This window comes from Taudactylus pleione, unplaced genomic scaffold, assembly GCF_031769625.1.
Source record: "Taudactylus pleione unplaced genomic scaffold, aTauple2 ptg000013l, whole genome shotgun sequence".
NCBI lineage: Eukaryota > Metazoa > Chordata > Amphibia > Anura > Myobatrachidae > Taudactylus > Taudactylus pleione.
The window spans coordinates 1561136-1586349 of NW_028284416.1; the positions used below are offsets into that span (position 1 = coordinate 1561136).

The following is a 25214-nucleotide window of genomic DNA, read 5'->3' on the forward strand; positions in this document are numbered from 1 at the left end:
AGTGTGCTAGAAGCACCAGATCGGAGAGCGACGCCCCACCTGGAAAGAAGAACTGCAGGGCTTGTGACAGGTGCAGGGTGCTAGAATGAAGACTAGGGGGTAAATTGACTAAAGTGAGAGTTTTAGAAGTGAGTTTTAAAAGTGATGTTGCCTATAGCAACCAATCAGATTCTAGTTATTATCTTCTAGAAGGTGCTAGTTAAATGGTAAGTAGAATCTGATTGGTTGCTATGGGCAACATCACTTTTAAAACTCACTTCTAAAAACTCTCACTTTAGTAAATGTACCCCCTAGCTGCCTGTGATTTGGCATGTTAGCTATGCTAGGCAAAAGGATCAGCCAAAAGTACCTCATTTCATGACCTCTTTTTAAATGACCACTGAACCCCAATACACTGTGACCCCACTTAGCGTTACCACGCATAGCACTGATTCATCACAACGCGCATGAGCGGGCACGATTGAATCATCCAATGAGAATGCTTCACCTCATTGGATGAGTCACGGCTGATTTATGCGCGCTGTAACACTCACTTCGTACTCTGCCGCCACCGTGTGAGCAAATGCTCTTACTCGCTTGCTCCCTCGCCCTCCGGTTGATTGCAGCACCTCTGCTGCGCCTATGTACAGGCACATTTACATTGTCCCAGCATAGCCCTGAATTACAGAGCGCCCCATCACCGTGGGAAACACATCCTCAGCGTTAACAGCGGTCTCCGTGTGTTATACTTTATAGATATGAGCCAGGAAGGTGAGACACACTGTGCAGTGTTACCCTGACCGTCCTCCGCAGCTCTGTAGTAAAGTATTACCAGCCGGCTCCACTATGGACAGCTGAAGCTCCTCCCACCATCTTTAGGACAGTGCGGGTGATTCAGACCCGGACGCTAAGCTGCGCTCTCTCGCAGCCAGAAGGGGCCGGGTATGCAAATTCTGTGGTCGCACTGTCTGGTGTAAGGACGCCCTTTATGTCTTAGAGAGCGACGGCGGAGCGAACGAACGCCTGTCTAAAGATACCCACTTTTCTATCTTAGCACACGTCATGTCCAGGAAGTGTACGATTAATCAGTAACATCGAGAGCCATCGGAGCTGCACGCTGCGCTTGAGGTAGACCCTAACCCGCCGCAAGCACTGCGATCACTGCAGGCCGAAATACAACCAGGTGACGTGTACAATGACGCTTCCATGCTAATTATGCACACCCATAAAACTCAGTTTTGATGCCCAGACACGCCTGCGTTCGCACCACCACTCCCCCGTTCACCTTCCCGTTACCACCCACAAACGGCGCTATCTGTCACTCAAAGTAGCCTCCAATCTGTGTACTACGAGCGCACGATTCCCTGACGCAGTGACTGGTTCATGTATGTGTATTTTTCCGCATGCGCAGACGGGTGACAATCGCCCATAGCGTGCATCCGCGGCTTAGCGTCTGGGTCTGAATCGCGCCCAGTGTTCCGGTCTCCTACAGGTCAAAAATCTGCGACTGACAAACAAAAGTACTTCCTACCCCATCTGTTTAAGTTTGATTCTCGCGTCAACATCGGTCAACCGTGATAAACTGACCGTTTCGAACAGGAGCCGGTATGCTGCTACAATATAATGATCTGCTGCTATAACATTATAATAATTATATTTTTTTATTTTAGGTTGCTGTTAACCCTGCAAGAAAAACAGTTGTATATACTTTTTGGGTGGGACATCCCCTCTTTAGCTGACTGGAGTTCTTTAAAGGGGACTTGTTCACCCACAGACGGTGCAGGCAGTCACTTTGTTGGCTGAGACGATATATTTATGGGAATGCAGCTCATCAGTGAGTGGGAAGTCCTGAGGCCGCTGTGGTTACTCTCCATTAATAATAGATACCGACTGCGTGTCGGAGGCAGTTTGTTCCTTAGCCACCTGTTAATTGACTTATGGTGCATACACACGATCAGATTTTTTCTTCAGATATGGACGATAACGATTTAAAAATCGTTCAGTCGTTCATATCTGATGGAAAATTGTTCATATCTGACATGCCTGAACGATGGACGATCAACGATGCGCGTTCCCGTTTGTCAGATAACGATATCTGACATCTGATGGGTTTGCAGTCAGACTTGGACGATTCCATTCATTTTAATGCAGTCAAAAATCGTTCAATCGTTCAAATCGTTCAAAACTTTGGTCAAATCGTCCAAATCGTTCAAATCGTTAAATCGTTCAGTCGTTCATCTGACAAATCTGACAAGTCTGACAAATCTGACCGTGTGTACGCTCCATTACCTGGGTCTGTACCAGCACCCCTCCTGTTTTTCACATGGAAATTCTCAAAAACAGACTGTTGAGGAGAAGATGGGCGATCAACACTTATCTGTCTCAATGCTTTGATAATATCCAACCAGATTAAAACATCTGATCTGCCATATACAGTATTGGGGATATTATTTTGCTGCTGTTGTGTTTTAGTGCACCTTTCACCAATAATTATTACAGGTTGAGTCTCCCATATCCAAATATTCCAAAATACGGAATTATTTTGGCATGACTGAGATAATGAAACCTTTGATTTTTGATGGTTCAATGTACACAAACTTTGTCTAAGGCACAAATTATTAAAAATATTGTATAAAATTACCTTCAGGCTGTGTGTATAAGGTGTATATGAAACAAAAATTAATTTCATTTCTGTACACAAACTTTGCTTGAGCCACAAAACTATTGAAAATATTGTATAAAATGACCTGCAGGCTGTGTGTATAAGGTGTATATAACACATAAATGCATTCTGTGTGTATATTGGGGTCCCATTCTCAAGATATTTAATTATGATATGCAATTATTCCAAAATACGGAATATTCCGTTATCCAAAATGCCCCTGGTCCCAAGCATTTTGGATATGGGAGACTCAACCTGTATTAGTTATAAAATAGTGTAGATCACAAGGTGGACAGTAGGGGGAGCCAGTTATCATTTTATTTATTTTTTAAAAATAATTTCAGGATCCGATCAGTGTTCACGTAGGGATGTGTCTCAGGGACTTGTGTCATTATTGCTGTTTAGAGCGTTTAGGACAGCATAAATGTTAAAAACAAAAAATGCTTCTCATATGTACTAATCCCTATTCAGTTGTGTTATAGCACAGGGTACGATATATGAGCAGAATGTCGCTGTAACAAAGGCTGGAGGAAGTACAAGTACAAAGCAGGGAGGACCCTAGTTCACGTTTCATTGCCTTGGAAATACATCTGAATAGAAGCAGGATAGATTTATTGTGACACATTTCTAATGAAAGTATCACATTCCGGCGGACACACCTGAGCAGTGATTTGTAGGTCACAAATCTGAACTTTGACAGTCGCGGAAATGGCGGCTATATCACCCGTACCTATATTTCTCCAGGATACCTGCATACATGAGATTTAGGAGAGGCGAGAGGCTGCAGCCCACTACTCGAGCATTCATGCTGTGTCCATACTTAATCTCTTATATGTCTGTGGGCCCATAAATCTGTAGTGCATTTAGCCACGTGGGGAATACAGCTTTAACATGATAGGGATTATCGATCCCTGTGAAGAAGCACACATAGGGCCATATTCAATTAGGCTGTGAAAACAGTTCATTTTCGCCGTTTTCACTTTTGCGAAAATGGTGGAATGTCCCCAAAAATCGGGGATAACTTTTCACCATAGAATAGGTGGCGAAAAAAAGTTCAGAATTGGGGTTTTGGGGTGCAGACTTAAAACAAAGTACCCTGCACCCCTTTGAATGTCCCCTAAAAGTAATCTGTGTCAAATTTTAAAAAAAAAGTTCCACAGGACACCCCAAAAAAGTTTCGTTTTGGGGTCGAAAAAAAAAGTTGAGGGACAAACTTAAATTCATAGGGGGGTCCCCAAGTATGTGGCAGGTGTTTTTTTAGAATGCGGTTGGTTGCGGCAGGTGGATCTGTAATGATTTTTAAAAGTGCACTTTATGGACTTAAAAATATGTTTGCACCCATTTTCATGTACCCCCAAAAAATGTTGCTAATTGCTATTCACCACCTTTACAAAGACGCATAAAAGCACCGGCCGAGACCGTTTAAAAACCCCAAATACCTTTAGCAGGGCAATTCGAGGGTACCCATAGTGATCCCCCATGTCAGACCATCTTTTGGGGGGTGACAGGCTGATTTCCCCAAAAGTGACAGGACTTTTCAACACTTGCCTTTTCGCCGGGTCCCATTTTGCACCGATTCCAAATTGAATACGCGGGCACGCGCCCGATACTTTATCCCCAGGAAAAGTTCAGATGACGGCGAAAAGTCCTGCAATGGACTTTTCACCTCAAATTGAACATGGCCCATAGAGGCTGTGAGCAAAGCCAAAAAGTGCCAGTAACTTCGCACCTTGGTAAAACCGTGTAGCGCTGCAGGTGGGGCAGATGTAGATGTGGGAGGGGGCGTGTCTGAACGCTAATTGCAGTGTAAGACTAAAGCTGTGCAGCATTTGTGGGCTACATGCAAAAGCAGCCAGTATTTACCCTGCATGCTAAATAATAAATATATTTGCCCCCTTGTAAGTTACTTGGCTTTTTTTTTGGGTCTTTGCTCCCTACTCAGAATAGGCCCCATTATATCACCATGAACGCCAGATGGGAAATGGCTGCTACTGGATGTGTTATATAGACACTTGTACGTCCTGAGTTGACTATGAACTCTGCGCCTGACTCACAGATGGACCCTAATGCGATCGCAGCTGTGTAAATCTAATGTTAGCAAAGATCACCCAAGCACAAAAAAACGCCAACTGCTGCCTTCTTACCTGCGTGCCACGACGCATACCTGCGTAAATATCGGTAACATTGAAGCACATCGGTGCCCATCTTACCATTGCAGTGGGTCTGACCTGCCGCAGCCTTGGGTGCTTTTCTGACCCGCAGAGCTGCGTATGCAATAGCAGTGGCTGATTTATGCAGAAGGGGAGAGTTAGGGTTAGTCTGTGGGAGGGGAGAGTTAGGCTGCGCTGTGGGAGGGTTAGATTGTGGGAGGGGAGAGTTAGGATTAGGCTGCAGAAGGGTTAGGCTATGGGAGGGGACGGTTAGGGTTAGGCTGCAGGAGGGGAATGTTAGGGTTAGGCTGCGGGAGGGGAGGGTTAGGCTGTGGGAGAGGAAGGGGAGGGTTAGGTTGTGGGAGGGTTAGGGTACGGGAGGGGAGGGTTATGCTGTTTGGAGGTGAAGGTTAGGGTTAGGCTGTCGGAGGGGAGGGTTAGGTTGCTGGAGGGTTAGGCTGTGGGAGGGGAAGGTTAGGGTTAGGCTGTGGGAGGGGAAGGTTAGGGTTAGGTTGTGGGAGGGTTAGGGTACGGGAGGGGAGGGGAGGGTTAGGCTGTAGGAGGGGAAGGTTAGGGTTAGGCTGTCGGAGGGGAGGGTTAGGTTGCTGGAGGGTTAGGCTGTGGGAGGGGTGGATTAGGGTTAGGCTGTGGGAGGGAAGGTTAGGGTTAGGCTACGGGAGGGTTAGGGTTAGGCTGTGGGAGGGGAAGGTTAGGCTGCTGGAGGGTTAGGCTGTGGGAGGGAAGGTTAGGGTTAGGCTACGGGAGGGTTAGGGTTAGGCTGTGGGAGGGGAAGGTTAGGGTTAGGCTGCTGGAGGGTTAGGCTGTGGGAGGGGAGGGTTAGGGTTAGGCTGCGGGAGGGGAGGGTTAGGCAACGGGATGGGAGGGTTAGGGTTAGGCTACGGGAGGGGGGGGGTTATGGTTAGGCAAGGGGATAGGAGGGTTAGGCTACGGGAGGGGGGGTTAGGGTTAGGCTGTGGGAGGGGAAGGTTAGGGTTAGGCTGTGGGAGGGGAAGGTTATGGTTAAGCTACGGGAGGGTTAGGCTGTGGGAGGGGAAGGTTAGGGTTAGGCTGTGGGAGGGGAGGGGTAGGCTGTGGGAGGGAAGGTTAGGATTAAGCTACGGGATGGGAGGGGTAGGCTGTGGGAGGGGAAGGTTAAGGTTAGGCTGTGGGAGAAGGTTAGGGTTAGGCTATGGGAGGGGAGGGTTAGGCTGTGGGAGGGGAAGGTTATGGTTAGGCTATGGGAGGGGAAGGTTAGGGTTAGGCTGTGGGAGGGGAAGGTTAGGCTGTGGGAGGGGAGGTTAGGCTGTGGGAGGGGAAGGTTAGGGTTAGGCTGTGGGAGGGGAGGGTTAGGATTCGGGAGGGGAGCATTAGGGTTATACTGTGGTTGGGGGAGGGGATAAGGGTAAGAATAATTACCTAAATCTGTTGGGATTTTGACCACCTGGATGCTGCTGTCGGTATTCTGACCATCAGAATCCTTGACCCAACCCTTTGACATTACAAAAAATCAAACATAAAGATGTTCATGCAGTAAGCGCTCAAACCTGCAAAGTCTAATGATCTAGCTAGGTGCATGTGCATATGGTAGGCAAAAACAAAAAACCCCTCTGGCTAACAACTCGTAAGCAGGAGTACGGTCTAAATTGAATGCCACAGTATACAAACTATAACATGTAGCAAGCAAGCAGGTAAGCATAAATCAATTATGTTTTAATCCCATAAATAAAGTGGGTATACTAGTAACAAAAAAGCATACACAAAAAATGCATAAGACAGAAAATGAACTTTGTGGTAGCAAAGAGATACCACACAATAGGTGCAAATGAGTACCAATGGGGCATAGGGAATATTAGAAATGTCACGGAGTAGGTGCAGTGGGGGATGGATAAATGTCACTGGAAATGTACCAGAAAGTCTTGGATGCGCATGTAATCCCAGGATCTGTACAAACTTAAATCTTCTTTCAATACAGTCAATGAGTGGCGGCCGGTAGGTTTGAACAGGATCCTTGAAAAAGGCCGCCTTAGCCGGCCGAAACGCGTTGGAGACACCCAGGCAGTAACTACACATCAACCGCCACCCCAGACCGTGTGGAATCCGGGAGATAAGAAGAACAACACGCCGCACTCCTGCCGCCACCAGCCTTCCGGACTGTGCCCAGAGGGACCCCGGTTCCAAGCGGTGTGAGTAGCCTCGCCCCCCGGTAAGAGATCTCCGCTGTGCACAAACCTGACCTGCGGCCGCTCCACCGGTTTGCCGCCGTGGACTTTACCCTCTGCTGCGGCGACTAGGTGGTGTCGCAGGTTAGGAGGACCAGGTCAGCACCAGACACCGGAGGGCGCCGTTGGTCACAGCACAGGTAGCGGGGACTTACATCCCGGCTGCCATGCTGTCCCTAGACTGTCAGCGCCTGGACCTTAGATCCGGTTTGACAAGGCTCTCCCCGCTGAGTTCTGGGGAACCCTGACCAGAATCTGGTCGGCAGTGAAGCGGGCTGTGTGCGGGTAACGGTTACTGCAGAACCGTGGCCAGTGTTGGCACCATCACACCCCTGTTCAAACCTACCGGCCGCCACTCATTGACTGTATTGAAAGAAGATTTAAGTTTGTACAGATCCTGGGATTACATGCGCATCCAAGACTTTCTGGTACATTTCCAGTGACATTTATCCATCCCCCACTTCACCTACTCCGTGACATTTCTAATATTCCCTATGCCCCATTGGTACTCATTTGCACCTATTGTGTGGTATCTCTTTGCTACACAAAGTTCATTTTCTGTCTTATGCATTTTTTGTGTATGCTTTTTTGTTACTAGTATACCCACTTTATTTATGGGATTAAAACATAATTGATTTATGCTTACCTGCTTGCTTGCTACATGTTATAGTTTGTATACTGTGGCATTCAATTTAGACCGTACTCCTGCTTAGGAGTTGTTAGCCAGAGGGGTTTTTGTTTTTGCCTACCATATGCACATGCACCTAGCTAGATCATTAGACTTTGCAGGTTTGAGCGCTTACTGCATGAACATCTTTGTTTGATTTTTTGCTATATATCATGTATAGGTTAAGTGGTTACCTAGGCAGTAAGCTGCTCCCATTTGTAACTCTTGGTACAGAATACTAGAGCGCACCTACCGACTTCTATTCTTCACCTTTGACATTACACATCGCAGGGACCGGCTCCTATAAACGAGACCCTTTACCTGGATATGTTTTTCAAATATATTTGTTGATACATAATTTCTTATTGTCGCAATAAAAAAATTAGAATTTTTGTGCCTAAAACCCGGTAATAAATATGCCCCTTACACTTGTACATAATCTTTGTTTTTCGGGTCCTATGGTTCCGTAGGTACCTGAGAGAGACGCGCATCCACCCAGGAACATTTTACTACCACAAGATTAGGAACCGCTCACATTAGACTGTGAACTTCGGAGGCACTTCCAGGAAATGCTAAAGTTTATTTCAACAATAGATCTTTATAGATGTGTGTAACTGGCACAAAGGAACGGGGAAGTGGAGGAGAAAATATCATGTAGCGCTGGATTCCCCATGGCAGGCGCCACGTGATATAATCTCCAGTGCGTTATCACAGCCATGGGCAGGAGAACTTTGTTTTGTTACTCTGTGTAACAGAGGCAAATTAACACAGTAGATTAGTATTAGTATCTGCCAAAATTACCCCACATGAAAAAAACAGTATACACCGGATTACACCCTAATCTGTGCGCCCATGGTCATGGCACACGTACCTCTTTTTGGTGCCAAAACCCCCAATCTAGGGTGTTGTCACATTTTACGACTTCTGCTACTGATATTTATATGGTTATTGGCCACTGACCCATAAATTAGCTCAGTAGTTAGATTATTAATGAAGACGATGAATACATTTTATTTCTTTAGATGGTTTATACATTTTATAGATGCCTGTGTACAGTGGAGGAAGCCATTTTGTTAGCTGAACCAATAGTCATGACTCATTTAGAGGACAACCTACTTTTTGGACCTTTGGGAAAGTTAGTTGGAGTGGAATGGCAGCGCATATCACAGCTTATTGCGCCAAAAAAAAAAAATCACTGTCCGCTTCACGACGGAAATGAGAGCAGCTCAATCTCCTAGAAAAATTGCTAGAAATGTGAAAGACTAGACAAGTATTCATTTATAATTATAATTTGTCATGAAAATGTGCCCCAGCAATGTCATTTGTGCTCTTTGAAATGAATGGGCTGAATTTTGGTTCAGCCCACAAAATGGCTGCTTCCTCATGAAAGCTTGCATAGTTGTGACTGGATTTTATTGGGTGTGTGTGTGACCTGTGACCATGTACAAACAACTGAGGTAATGAATAGTAATAACCTGATGCAATCACATCATACTGTATTTCAGCTGGAAAACCTTTAAACTTGCAATATTACAGAGGTCATTTATAACTGGAATACAGAGCTAAAATATTTGGCGGTTTTGCAATTTTATTTGCCTGTATCTCTTGTCCCTCAGCTTTTAGACATTTCATTCCTTGCGCTGTTTCTTTCAACAAAACCTGCAGTAAAAATGGCCTGTTTTGCTGGAAAAGCTTATTATAGTACGGGAACTAGAGGGCACAAGTCATTATCACTTAAATTTAATGCAAAAGACTGACAAAAACATCTAAGCAAAATTAGGTTTTTTCCCCACCCACCTTAGGACACCTGCAATGTTACACTACATGGATGGTTACAGAAATAGCAAGTAGACATTTCATTTCTCGCTTCCCCAGGGGTGGGTGGGTGCATTATATTTTCCATTTTCACTTTCATTAGCACCGGCAAGGTTATGTTTTCACTACAACCTCTTGTGAATACCTGTGGGCTAATCGCATACTCAGAGCACTAGGGGTCAAATCGTAGTACCGAATGATAATAATGGGGACTGCGATCTGAAGTGCCAATAAGCACTTTGCCGTAGATTTCTCTGAGATCTCCTCTGCATTGTGCTTTTAGTACATAGGAGCAATACACAAAATTAGGTAGAAACTGCAATTTCTGCATAATTTTATGTAAAAATCAGTCCTGCCCATTTCACTAGGATGCGGGAAGGTGACCTGCTCCACGGGGGTCCATGCCACAGCCCAAAAAAACAATCTTGGAGAGTAGACATATATATATATATATATATATATGGGATCTAGTTAGCAGACCGTCGGACGGGATCCCGAACCAGGTAAGTCTGGGGCATCTTCGCTATTAGCCGTGGGCAAAGGTTAGAGTTAGGAATCCCTAGAGGGGAGACTTAGGTTTAGTTACTTACAGGGAGGGTTAGGGTGCGGGGTGGGGAGGGTAAGTATACTTACCAGACACCTGTCGGGATACCACTGTCCTTATTTTGACAGGAGGCACCCCGACAGCCGGCATTACTTACCAGATATATAATTAGTATATAAATGCTGTAATGTTTGTAGGTCTTGATTTTAAAAGCCTGTGCGCCATCGGTATTCAAACCAGAAACCATAGGTCATGTACAGCAATTGTCATATGTAAACTTCTGAGCGCTAGGTGCAGAACCGACTAGATTGGGGAGACCTTAGCGTAACATACAGTATATTGCACGATGTGGAACGAACATTCCCTGACTTATCTATATAACAATCAAGTATCGCATGTCCTGAGATGTACGTGCGTGGGGGCGTTCTCCCTGACCGCGACAGGACAGGGTATAACCCTACAGTTGGATTAATGCTTTTGTTTACATACAGTGTGTGTGATATATATATATATATATATATACACACATATACACACACACACCTACCTTACTGTATTGACTGGTAACTTGCAAACCAGGCACAGCAATATTATTTTATGTACTGTGTTTCCTGTGACTGATAAACTAACAGGAAAGAATGTCAGCTCTTGTGTAACACAATGTATGCCACGTTCCCTAACATCAGTTACTGAAACGTGGAAGATGTGTGACTAATGCCTATAGCATGATGAGCTCATACTATTGATCTAATATAAAAAAAAAAAACATTGGGGAACGATTACTAAAAGCACATTTGCCTTTGCCTAATGTGTCTATAGTTGCATCCAACACCCAATCAGGCTACAGTAAATTGTATATTGCTTTCCTTTCCTCTGAGCCCGATTGGGCGTTGGAAGCAGAGATACCCCAAGACGGAGCAGTATAATTTTTATAGAATAGTAAATAAGTGGACCCGGTATCTCCCCATGATAAAAGATAACAGAAATGTGCAGCTCCAGATTCAAATTAGTGACTTAAGGTAACCGGCCAGGATTTAACAAAAGGACGGATGTGTGTGTATCTGTTCTGGGTAAACCGAGCTGCTCAGAAATGGTAGGATAGGCACATGGCAGCAAACATAACATTATTTTCCTCAGAATAAGGAACAGAGAGCAGCAAGTGTATCTGTGAACTCCGCTCGCCTTCCTGTTGTGAAACCCTTGGCTGAATAAGCAGGTGCCTTTAGTCGCCCCCACCCTATTTAGAAAATAGTTTTGATCAATCCAGCAAATATCGAGCCACCGGATTGTACCAAAATAATAACCACGTTTGACACCTAAACACAAAAGCCATTTTTTTAATTGAAAAGGTTCAATGTGAAGAAATCCAATAACCCATAGCAACCAATCAGATTCTAAACACACTTCCCAGCACAGTTTAGAAAACCAAAGCAACCATATGATTGGACAGCTCATAAAATGACGTTAGGGCTTGCGAGTTTACCACGTCCAGGATACCGAATGGCTGAGCTGCATTCGGGTGATAACTGGGCACGACGTCTCCTGTGTCTCCAACAAAATGGATTGTAGCATTTAGCTGTATTTATGCTCATTCTGTCTCCGTATGTACTTCCCTGTGTTCACGTAGTAAGGAATACAGATCGTCACCTGAACATTAGAGGCGGACATCTTGTGAATCCCCTTATAACATTCCTGAATGGAAAATTGGGTCAAAATAGGTCCCATCCATTTTTCTGTATACACCGGGCTTAATGTGAATGTAATCCATAAACTGGGAACCGGTGACTCGCGAATGGTGGTCATAAAATGCCACAGTGATGTCGCCGATTCCAATTACTGGTTCATTCCACAAAATGGCCGCCTCCGCTGCTAGTATGCAAGAGTTGACCTTTCAATAAAGTATTGTGACCATTCACCTTTAAAATCTGACAGAGAGATGGGAGGAATAATGAAACCAGGAGGAGTCTCAGTTTAATGTTCCTGCAGTGAAAATATTTATTCAATAAAGGTGTTTCCATCAGTATTCAGTTACAATGTCAGTAAAAGTCCTGGATTTAATCTACGATCAGAATAATAAAAAAACAACGATAATATTAATTATTGATAGTCAAGAATTTAATCCAAGTTTACACAAGAAAACTGAAAATACAGACTTTGGCCACATAACCACAGCTGGCTAAGACAGAACAGGAATGTTCCAGGTTAAGAGGAATTATTTCTCATATATATATTATTCTATTATTTACTTCTTATAAACTTTCTAAATCGAGTGCAAAGTAGACTTTTTATGTTTTTTTTTTTTTTATTATTATTTTCTTCTATGTACAACACAAATCACTCACACAGAGGACAATGTGAGGGGACAAAATGGAGGAATTGGCTTTGGAGTGTGCGAATGTCCATACAAAAGGACATTTGTGGTAATATCATCAAGTACATGGTTTATAACCGTAGGGCAGGGGGTAGGCAACCATTGGCTCTCGGTCTGTGGTGAGACTGCAGATCTGGAGTAAGATCATAGGGCATGCTGGGACATGTAGTTTCAGCACGTCGAGAGAGCTGGTTTCCCAAGGCGGCTGCAGGACAGGAATGGAGTGTGGAGCTGTCTTGTGCGACAGTTGTCAGAGACGGTGAAAGGAGGACAAATTAGACGAAGGGGCCGCTCGGATACAGGTGCCTAGCATTGCCGTAGCAGGTCTATGCTATGGACCAGCAGTAATAAAGTGCTTCTATATAATATTCCAGCTGTGAGTTCTCTCCTCAGTCTCTTCTTTCTCTGGGTCACACAGACAATGTCAGTCTAGAGACAGTAGACTGCCCAGGGAACAGGCGGAGTACCAGGACGGCACTCCAGATTTGCATGAGGTATAGATTATACTAGAGAACTAAAAAGGAGAACTCATGCCAATTATTAGAGCATAGACAGCATAGCACATGAACTAATATACATCACACGTACACGGTGATACATATGGTTGCGTGCTCTACACTCCCTTTCCCCCCGCAAAACTGTGCAACTATTAGGATAGTGCGTAAAATGTCCACCTTCAGGCGACTTTAGCTTACTGCTCTGAAAATGGCCTACTGCAAGTCTAACTGAATGCTCTGCTTTATCTGCCCGGCTGCCTTCTCTTGCTTTTTCAGTCATGTCATTATATCATCAGGCGTAGCTGATACTGGTTTTTGCTCTGGGATAAAGCAGCCTTCTGTGGTTTTCCTGTGCAATAGAAATAAACAACGTCGGCCAGTGATATAAAGGCAGGACTGCCCAGCACATAAGGAGAGGGAATTGCAGGAGCCAGGAGTGTTCCCATTTATTATACATAGAGGGAAAGTTTATTAAGTCCCTTCACAACATCAGAGCTTGAATAAAGGTTCCGTGCCAGGCCTAGATGCACAAAGCACCTTATACAGCTCAGAGTGGACTCCTAGTTCTGTGGGAGACCTAATGCCCAATTCATCTACCCAAGAGTCCTGTGGACGTTCCCAAATTGCATTTCTCATAGAGCGATGGGGACATCAGTACAATGATACAAGGTGCATAGTACTTTAGCATATCACACAAAGGGGACAGGAGTGCCAGGTACTGCAAAGCCCGATTAAAGACCTGATGGGGCCCTTGGTGAGATACTGACCTGGGGGCCACATCTCCACACAAAAACAGGGCAGAGTAATACGGCCCCTCCGTGCCAATGGAACCCTAGCCGGGTGCCTAGCGTGAGGAATGGACAATGAGTCTCTGATGCATTGGTACAGATTTAGCGGCTGTTACCAGCCACGCCGCTGCGAACTTGACAACATGGAGATCCCCACGTTACGACACGTTTGCTAATACAGACAGGTGCTACATGGTATACGTACAGCCCTCTAGGACCGTGGGTGAGGACACATTCACTAACCACACAACAGTCACACTAGTCATAACCCAACCCCTCCCCCCCCCCACCATAAGGATCTTAGGCTGGAATGTGACATATCTTAAATAAGACCGATAACCTTCCACCATTACTGCGCAAGGCTGATCACTGCATAGAATTGAGCGGCTTTTCAATAAAAAGGAGTGCATACCGTGGCACTGTCAGGAGTGGTGATATAAAGGTACAGCGGATTATTGCAGGGGGTGTATATGAAGGAGAAAGGAGTCTCTCATACTCCTCTCCAATGAGGTTGTATAACTACGCATACCAGTGGCAGAACAATGGAAGCATTAGGCGGTTGGATATATTACACAGATCTGTGCGTTTAGGTCCCCGCCACGCAACAACACTGAACCCCATATGATACAATGGGGGCACCACATTCTCTCTCCTCACCATCAACCGGACGCCAGTACAAAAACAGCTTTTAAAGCAGAAAGAGGACCAGACGCCAAACACACACACAAAAAATCACTTTCACACAATTCCATGGAGAAAATGGTCACTCACACGCGCCCAACTCATAGACGGTACCCGCACCTCACAACCCCAAGAGGTGCCCGGACGTTACGCTCATTATCTCTGAACACACAGCTTCTTAATTAATATAATTAACAAAGCCACTGCAGGCAGCAGAGAAGCTGCCACATTTACTATGGCGCATTTAAAATAGTAGCCAATATCACAGGTAGTTTTTAAGCTGCACATCGATGACCGGTTCATTTAGTACATTTCTGTAAGTGCAAGTGGGTCTCGGAGCCAAGAGAGCGAGGAGCTCTTTCCCAGGATCCTCTGCAGCACGACTGCAATGGGCAGGAATGTCTCAGCTTCTGCACGAGCTGGCTGTTAGACCGCTCGTGCAGAAGCTGGAGTGTGGATGAGACGTCAGGGCAGTGACAGTATTACAGATAGATCCGACCGTCCTCCATCTCCACCATTAGAAGTACAGGGCCGGCTCGCTGCGGAAATCCGTGTGGGAGCTGCTGTCAGCTGGGGTGAGCTGGTGAAGAAAGAAAAAAATAAAAGGTTAGAATCCCATTTTTGCCATCTGACGTTATCTAGTAAATTTAAAAACAGACCATGAAATGTTGGGGTGCATTTTAGGTAAGGGGGGGGCAGAGGTAGGGACCAGGTAAGGTCTCAAGGGCAGGTTGCTCTCTACACTAAAGATAGGTACGCACTAAACGACTTGCAAACGATGCGACGTCGTCAACGATTTCTCTGGATCTCCTGGGCGAACGATCTAGTGCAATCTAACAAACGACCAAACGATATATCGGTGGTTAGATCGTTAACTATATAATGTAACCATATCGCCTGGGGAATTTTTTTACGAGATTGACAGATCTTCCTGCATGTACTAAAGATCTGGAGATGCTACGAACGACGGAGCGGGAGCGCGCATAGTGCGTACACACTTGGCGATTTGAACGATTTGTCGTTCCGATGCATCGGAATCGGTCAAATTGTTCAAAATATCTTCTTGTGTGTAGGGGCCTTAAGTCTCATGCCAGTTTACCTGGCACCACCCTCATGCCATGACTTAAGATGAAGCTCCTGTTACGTGTTCACCAACATACATGGAATCCTAACCGGTATCTGTGGTAGTTGGAACTTCTGACTAATGACTAGCCATATAGGTGATAGTATGCTTAATTGTATTCATGCACCTGTGATCAAGTTATTGTATTCATGTTATGATAAGAATCCCATATTTTATTATAAGCATGCATCATGCCGTATTTCTACAAATCATTATCTCCTTTTCAAAATCTCTCTGGAGGGCAGAGAAGTATGGCTGCCAGTCACCCACTCGCAGCTCTCAATGTCTAGCAATGGCAGAGGAGGGAAAAGAAAGGGGATGGGGTTATGTTTACAGTGCACAGAGCAGACCGATCTCAGAGGTGCATTACAAAGCCTCACCGCTCAGTACATCATGTGGCTGTTGTTGCTATGGAGATCATCTAACGCCACAGAATCATAAATACATGCATTCTTGTTATAGCCTGCCACATCTTCATTTCTTCATAGGATTGATGCTTTAAATCAGGGGTCTTCAACCTTGGCCCTCCAGCTGTTGTGGAACTACACATCCCAGCATGCACTGCCATAGTTTTAGCATGCTGTTATATCAAAAAGGTGGCAGTGCATGCTGGGATGTGTAGTTCCACAGCAGCTGGAGGGCCAAGGTTGAAGACCCCTGCTTTAAATCTTATGAAGAAGTGGATTTAAACTTTCAAATAAGCAGAAGAAAGAAGAGGACTCTGTACTTACCATGTCCTCTCTGTCTGCACTGCGGACCGTGGGCACGAATCCCCCCTGAGGCTGCTCATCCTGCCATTTGCTATACTCCAAAGAGTGCTTTGGGGTGTAATTGGATAGACCTGGAGAAAATAAAAATATATGTTTAAGAACGTACATGATAAAAAGGTCAGAATATCAATATATTTATCGAATCAAATCTGCTGCTCTTCACATCTTGGGGAACTACAAGTCCCAACAGAAGTATACTATAGATTGCCTAAACAAGCACAAAACATAAGGATAGGCACCGGAACCTTGGGTAGTGCCAAGCGAGGCACAAGGAAGCCCAGCAGCAATCTACACTGTCCAAACTTCACAGGGCTAAAGGGTATCCACACAACCGGTAGCTCGGCCAGACTGATGGAAGACACAGATTCGGCAACGGACACTAATGAACCTCATTCAGGGATCAATATAACGGTGCTCGCCAGTGCTCTTAAACACGATAGTGAGGATCTCCAACATGTCATATTGCAGCTGCCACATAAAAGATGTCAGCATCTCGTGCTCCTGATTTTACACCTATGTTGTTGTACATTGTGTCACCTGCGTCACTATCTGGGTTTCCTCGCTTAGTAATCCGTATATATTGCCAAGATAAGAAGAAGAATTCCACTCAAAGTCTAAAGAGATAGTGACTGATCTAAAGACACAACAGGCTGCGAAAACGGCTACATAGCATTTTTCCAGTTCTATAAATAAGTCTATAACCGCATAAGGGGAACAAATGAATAACACGACACACCTACCCAGTTACTGTCGTCACCTTATTGCGTAGGACCAATAGACTTACAGATTTTGGCGCCCTATGTGTAGGCTGGAGAGGGTCGCTCTAGTCCGCCACATGTTAAATGGTCCGACGTTATGTGGGTCTCTATACAAGATGGTGTCGCTTTAGTCCCCTGCAAACTTTGTGGGACCATCCTTTAAGGCAGGGGTGGGGAACCTTTTTTTCTCCCGAGGGCCGTTTTGATATATATAACATTATTTGCGGGCCCAGTGCAGGCCACGCCCCCTCTGTGTGATGTCACACGGGGGAGGGGCCACAATCGCCGGTGATTACAGCAATGCCTGGAGCATCCTGAGGATGCTCCGGGGAGCTGTAAGGGCAGCGGTGTGACCGTCTGAAGCGTCCTAAGGACGCTCCAGGTGGCTCTGCTGCAAAGATTCTGGCTGCAGGGGGCCATTCTACGCACCCTGCTGGCCAGATGAGGCTAGAAGAAAAAAGCTCAGAGGGCCAGACCAAATGATAACGCAGGCCTTATACAGCCCCCAGGCCTGAGGTTCCCCCATCCCTGCTTTCCTGGGTTGTGCGGACTATGTAGAAGAAAGTACCATTTGCGGTGCTACAGTTACAACTAATTAGTGCTAATCAATCTAGTGACGTGTACAGACCCGGCCACATGCTGATGCAATCTTGGCCAAATCGGTTGATGTTGGACCCATTGTCTACACCTGGGCAGGGGCAGTGCCACAGCAATTATTCCATTGGACAAAACAAATCTAGGAAGGCGGGGGAGGGGGTCATTTAGCAAGACGCATTATAGCGGGACTTCTGAGAAGTTATCAGCGCGAATAGTTAAATCCTAACAATGGGATCACCTTTGCTTCACGATATGGGGTGGACGCAGTTTCGAAGTCGCATGCGCCCGAGTCGCACATCGCATATGTTCCGATTGTCCGCGCTCAGGCGTAGTACAGAAGCGGAGGCCCAGTCTGAAAATCTTAGTGGGCATTCCTGGAAGGGAACAGGGGTTGCGTAGCCGACGCAGGCGAGTGCGCAAACTAACCAGTGCGATCGGGTAAGGGTACGCAGACTACTGCACAGTGTGTACGCAGACCCATCCGATATTGACAGGAAGTGCCATTTGTGGGTGGTGACGGGGGGGGGTGGTAGGCCGTGCCTGTGCGTTGGGACTTGCGGACTACTGCTGTCTTGCGGACTACTCAGGCTTTGAGTAAAGGGAATGCTGCGGTTGCCGTGTGTATGCATGGATTAGCATATACACGCAGCGGCCGATTGCGTGCGTTCTCTCACTTGCGTTCCTCGCTGAATCAGGCTCACCGTCACTTCGCAGCAAGTAAAAGATTTATTGAAGTGGAGGAATTGTGGCTTTGCTCCACAGTGTGAGCAGTTCGATCTGGGTATATTAAAATAGAATGTTCAACGTCAGTAGCCGCGCCTGCCCGCCCAGGCTGCCTCAGCAGCCCGTTGGGCGCCAGATGCCGGGGAGCCGCTCTTTTGTAAATAACAGGAGACAGACCTGTAATTAAAGGTTTCCGACACACTTGGATGAACGTGACCTGTCCCACTACAGTGCGGACATGTGTAACTAAACATGACAGAGCCATCTCACAACGTCAACGTCTAAAGGAGTTATACAGGTTACATAACGCTTCAATTAATCACAGCAAACATGTTCCCGCCTGTCCGTACCCGGTCAGTGAACTGCGAGGCTGGCACGGCGTGTACCATGTGATGTATCCTGGGACACAGACTGTAAGAACACACTATGTGCTCACACTAACATACTAGGGCTTCAGAATAACATTCTTAGTGCAAAGTGTCAGTAAGATACTCGTGGCTCTCCAGCTGTTGTGGAACTACAAGTCTCATCACACCCTCACACCAAAAAGCCAAAGGATGCTTGGCAATAGTAACCCCCTCTAGCTTATAATAATATGCAAAATAGAAAGGGAGCATAATATATATACACAATACAGAGTACATAGCTTTTAAGAACTTGTCATAAACCTTTTTAAAAACACTGAAAAATACATTTAATGTACAATATTATACATTTAAATACTCTTCCTCTTTATAAGTCGCGCTATTATCATCAATACTTCGATTTAGTTCTCCTTTATATGCTCTATATAGCATCATTATAGCCCCCTGGTATGGGCAATGTAATGCATGAAGCATCAGTTTTCGATTTAAATAAGCAATGTCACCTTGGCACAGTAGAGGCAGCCATTTTGTGAGGTGAACCCCTATTTATGAGAGTGCAGTCTATTAATTCACCAGGAGCCAGTGACATTACTAAGTTTATGTAAAAAAAAAAAAAAAATCCCCAAACAGATAACCATCACTGGCATACATTTAGAAATAAAATGATAACTAAAAAGTCACGATTCAAATGTTAGACGCCTCCTGCTGGGTGTCTATATTAATAGGCGCCTGATGGAGCAATTCAAATGTTTCTCCATTCGGGCGCCAGTTAGTGGATATATCGCGGCCATAAGCGCCAGGTTTAGCTGCGTACATCGGCTAAAACCGTCTAAAGTAGTGGTTACGACACCCAAAAAAAAGGGTTTTGGACACATTTCTTGTTGCACCGCAGGAGTCTGCGTGATGAAATGTGTCGCCCCCCCCCCCCCCGCAACTTTGGGCATCTGAACGGAGCAACAATTGATTTGGTCCGACGGGAGCCTATTTACATAAACGTCCAGAGGGGGCATCTACAACAATTGAATCGCCCCCCCCCCACCCCAAACAATAATAAAGATTTATAGCCCACCAAGCAAAAATAAATCCTGGGAGGAATCCAACGTTATCACAGCAGTGTAAGTGGGGAGGAATAAGTGACTGATTTTTCCTTATACCCTATAAAATAGTGCACAGGGTAACACCGGATATTGTTGTACCGTAATTATCGGTGATGTGCGCAGCGGCATATCGCTTATAAATGCTTAACTCCGTATGAATTAATGTTTCAAGGTAAAAGTTCTTCATTGTAGTCTGTGTAATAAATATGAGCCACCTCTAAATGGCGGAATATGTACGGGTGATAATTGATAGAGAAGGAATGATAATATAGGAGTGAGTGATAAATGATAACTATAGAATATTAATGATTGATAATGGATAGAAAAGGGATGAGATACATGATAGAATATGGATAATGATAGAAAGGAACCTCGCAGTTCAATTTCTGAGGTAATACCTGTCAGTTTTATTGTGTGTCACATGTTTTGATGGTTGGTCTCTCACCCCTTATACCGTGGCCGCGTTCTGGTCCTGTAAAGTGTTTACAGCGGTTGCGCATCAAGTGTCCTATTCTCACCTCCTCACACGTTGTATAACCCTGTCCTCCAACGTGCGCTTTCTCCGGCCTACATGTACTCGTAAACGCTCAAACACATTTTCCACAAGAATTCCCTCTTCTCATTTTACAAACCCCGTTTCCCTATTAATACTCTCTACTGACCACTCTTACAATCCATTAGCTGTCCTTATAAATCTCTTTCACAATGATAGGAATGTCCTCAGAATAAAGGACTCTAAAGGGAGATTCCCATCTATTTGTGAAAGAACGGTCATCAGGGGGTTCCGGTCTCCATAGTCCAGAGGTTCCTACACTCTGCCATGACAGTCCAGGTTTTAAGGATATCCATGCTTGAGCCAAGATGGTTAAATCAAATTGCCTGAGGTGCGAATTAAGTAACCTGTGCTCAAGCCTGGATATCCTTAAAACCTGGGACTGTAATGGCGGAGTTTGGGAACCTCTGCAGCGGTGGTTGCCTGCGTAATGGAACATAATACAGGAGAAATGGCCTCTGGCTAATACATTTTAATTTCATGGCGTCTGCCCCTCCTTTGAAAACCTCGGACAAGCGGAGAGCAGGTGCAGTCACGTCAGAGGAAGGGAGGGCCGGTGCGCCCATGTATACAGCTGGATATGTTGTTAGGCACTGGGATACAGTAAGTAATTTATAGCCTCTGCCGCAGCACTCCCTCACACACACACACACACCTTACAGTGCTATTTGTGTGGGAGGATGCAGCACAGATTGGTCACGTTAAGCTTTTGTGCACCAGCGTCACATGATCCTATACACAGGGGAGAGCCGTAATCTGCTGTCAGTTATTAATTTTGGGGAGGGGTCCCACCTCCCTCCTACAGGGACCTGACAGACGATGCCCTGAGCTGCATGATACACACAGCACATTATAGGGGTATTAACGGAAGTTGGTAACACTGCAATGAGATTCTGCTACCCCAGCCAGAGGTATGAAATATGTGCCCCCCTCATCTCACCCCTGATCAGTGGTAGAGTTATACAGTCCGCGCTTGAACCCTGGTGTACCCAGACTGGCTGCGTGAGCAAACTTGTGGTGCGCGACTGAGTGGACCCCCCTCCAGCTTCCAAGGTGCGCAGTTTCAGCCTAGGAGGGGTGACCGAACAGACCTATAGGAAGCTACGAGTCTGCGCTGTCACTTTTCACAGCCTTTAAAGTAACTCAAATTGGCGCTTCCATCGTAAAACGCCACCACCTGCGCCCTTTTGGCAGCCCTTTGTGCGTCCATGTATATATATCGTAGTCTTACCATTAAATGGTCACTAAGAGAAAAGGATAAGGGACTTACATAAAGCAGTGTGACTATATTTCCGATTTCCTAACAAAATGAAATAAGTGCAGCGCATCACATTCAGGGGACCAATCAGAATGGGCAGAAGCAGACAGTGAACTGTGCGAGGCGCTAGCGCACTGCTGCGGCAGAGTAGTAACACTGACACGACCAGGACAGAACCGCCAGGGGGCTCACCTGAGTTAGCAGAATTGACCCGCAGGCTGTTATTCGGCGCACCAGCGCTCACAAACGACGGCCGCGGGAGAAAGAGCGCGGCCGGTTTGTCTTCGTCCTCCGATTCCGAGCCGGACACCTCATCAGCCTCCTCTTCTCCGATCTCTTCGGCCAGCGAGTTTTCGGATGGGTACTCGAACATTGTGTGGATGTTCTGCTCATTAAAGGAGATCTTCATCTGCGGAGAAAGAGACTCAGCGTGAGCGAAGCGCGGTATTATATAGATTAACTGCTGTAATCCTGCGCTAGTCATTAATACCTAAAATAAAATTAAAATTATTGTGTGTCTCTCAGAGAAGCTGCAGCCTAGGGGCATATTCAATTAGCCGCGATAAGTCGGAAAAGTTTCGCCGGGCGTACTTTTCGCCGACGTAGAGTGTTTTGGAGGCGAAAACTTTTCGAGCGCGGCCCTGCTTTTCACCCTTTTCAATTCCAAAGGTCGCGAAAACAGGACCCGTCGAAACGCAAACAGGCGAAAAGTGCTGTCAGATTGGGGAAGTCAGCCTGACACCCCCTAAAAGATGCACTAACATTGGGGATCAATGTAGATACCCCCGAATAGCCCTGCTGAAGGTATTTGGGGTACTTAAATGTTCTCAATAGCTGCTAATTAGCGTCTTTGCACAAGTGGTGAAGAATAGCAATTAGGAGGGGTCTTTTGAGAAAATAACTAGTCCCAGCAAATTTGGGGTACATGAAAATGGGTGCTAACATGGTTAAAAATCGCAAAAAGTGACGTTTCTAAAAAAAAATTAAAAAAATGCACCTTCAGCAAGCACCTGCAATCAAAAAACACCTCAAAACACCCCCCAAAAGCTTATTTCGCTAGTTTTTAAGTTTTTACCCCAACTTAGTACTTTTTCGTCCCCTTTTTCAAAGTCATTTTTTGGGGTGTTCCTTTTTTTTCAGTATTTTTTTGACGCAGTTATGCTTTGGGGGGCTGTCCCAAGGGTGCCGAGTGGTTTCCCCGACGTTTGCACCCCAAAACCTCAATTCTGCACTTTTTTTCACCACCTATTCATAGGCGACTCTTTTTCGCCTATTACATTGCATTGCGATTTTGCGTACACGAAAAAGTATTTGGAATTGAATACGCCAATACTTTTCCCCCTGGTGAAATGACGTCACCTGCAATACTTTTCCGCGGAAATTGGCTTATTGCGGCTAATTGAATACGGCCCCTAACGTGAATTCTGATAGTGAATAGAAAATCGGTATAAGGCCCTGCGCCAGTGAAAAAAAGAATTAGTATGGGGATGGCAGAAATTAATCAAGACATGTATAAATAAAATAAATAACCAACACTATTCACACAATACAAAACATATATAGGTGTATAAATCTAATTAAAAATATAAATGATATGGAACAAGGAACGTGTCTTCATGGCGGACAACACACTGGAAAATAGGATCCTTTAACGTAAACGGTTTGAATCACTGATAATAACGTCATTCTGGACCACGGACCCGATTCAGGCGCCTCCGTTGCTGTTGACCGATGTTGGGTTAACGGTGCATGTGCCACAATGCTGCTGCGTCTCCAGTCGCGGTTTGTGGGAAGCCGCAGTCTGATTGAGAAGCTGTGGTCGTTTCGGCAGAGTGTCTAAAATGCAGTCGTGTCGCCGGCAATTTGGCGATGTGCTGAAGCTAGCGACTGAGTCTTCCGATGCAGACTCACTAGCTTCGGCACCTTCCGTGCGGTGGACATTCTGAGTGACCTATGGGTGACTCATATATCCAATGTCCGCCGCAATGTTTCCGATGGCGATACGATGTTGCGTCTTCGGACGCAGGCACTGGGGTCAGAGTAGCCGGCGGGAGTTGTCTATATACAATACATGCCTCATGCGGCATTTGTATATTGTCGCACAGCCGCTGAATACAAAAGACGCAGCGGAGGCAGGATATGCGCTCACCTCTGAATAAGGCCCTACATTTTGGGTAGTATTTGTTATGTTGCGGCAGAGCTATCAGTATATTAAGCTGAAATTTTTCAAAACCACGTTATTCAGTGTATCCATCGTTCGATATTTATATTTTTAATTATATCGCTATATCATTTTTACACATATATATATGTTTTGTGTTTGAATAGTGTTGGTTATTAAATGTTGATATTTTGTTTATACGTGTCTTGATTAATTTCTTCCATGTCAATATTATTATATAGATTAATGATACAGTATTTTTATACTCATGTACCACGTCAAATAGTCACGTCATATTATTGAATTAATGGAGAAAATTTAAAAAAAAACATACAGAGAAAATCTGGAAAAACTTCACATTCCAGCAATAAACATGTAAAATGAAGACTCAATTAAAATCTAAATTATCCACAACATTAACACACAAAGGGTACAATGCAATTCAGAGCGATTGCCGCAATGTGCGTTCTGCAAAAGCTCATCGCGAACACCGCCAATTTTGCCACCCCCCCCCCCCAGTGGTGCGCAGGAAAACTGGCGATGTTGGGATTCTGTAATATACATTGCGACTGGCGATTTCAATGATTTCTTGTTATCTCTATGAAGAACTCCTAATACTGTAGAAGCAAAATGAGCTCCAGGTCCCAATCTTCATGTCCTTCCCAGAGGAGAAAGTCTTACGAATCCCTGGTGCCCAGGACCTGAAGGCCCCAATGGAAGCAAGCATCTTCAGGCGCCCACTTTTGTGGGACCAGCTTCACTGTAGGGCCTGGCCCACCGGCCTCTCAGGAAGCCTTACACTGGCACTACCAGCCTGAATAATGGATGTAACGCAGCCCCGAGGCTGGGTGCAAGTTACCACAGCTATAAAGGACCCTATAGCTACATCAGTACAGTGTACAGCAGTGATTCCCAAACTCAGTCCTCAAGGCACCCTAATAGACCAGGTTTAAAGGATATCCATGGTTGATCAAATGGTAAAATCAAAATTGACTGACTGAGTCACCTGTGCTAAAGCATGGATAGCCTTAAAACCTGGACTGTTTGGGAACCTTGTAAAGAAATATATGACGTGCCTTGGAATCTGCATCTTCCAGTACCTGCCGGACTACCTGCAGTTCAAGCTCCAACAAACCAGACAAGTTATTGGTACGGGCATCTCCTAATGCGAGCAGCTGGGACCGAGGTCGGGCCTGGAATGTGCCTCAGGGCTGAACAGGAGAGTTCGGCTGTTACCGGAATCCTGGACGGAAACATCTCACCCTGGGGCCCAGTCATCATTGTAAATTTGAGGTATAATCTCCGAAAAAACACCAGTTTTCGGGGGTGTTTTCGGGGATAATCACAAATATTTAGTATCCCCCGAAGAAGGGACCGCAGTACGTATCGGAGATTCCTGCTGCGATTCCTCCGTTCCCGCAGGCAGCCGCTTCCCC

General features: G+C 45.5%; 1 protein-coding gene across 1 annotated transcript in view; it reads right to left on the reverse strand.

Annotated features, from left to right (window-relative positions):
* Positions 1-12006: 12006 nt before the first annotated feature.
* TPRN (taperin) overlaps positions 12007-25214 on the reverse strand; it is a 50219-nt gene continuing 37011 nt past the window's right edge. Inside the window, exons 2-4 of the mRNA XM_088469694.1 lie at positions 21810-22026; positions 16228-16337; positions 12007-14953 (exon numbers count right to left, since the gene is read on the reverse strand). Of these exons, the coding sequence (XP_088325820.1) occupies positions 14891-14953; positions 16228-16337; positions 21810-22026 (390 nt within the window). The 3' untranslated portion in view covers positions 12007-14890. The remainder of the gene's footprint in view (positions 14954-16227; positions 16338-21809; positions 22027-25214) is intronic.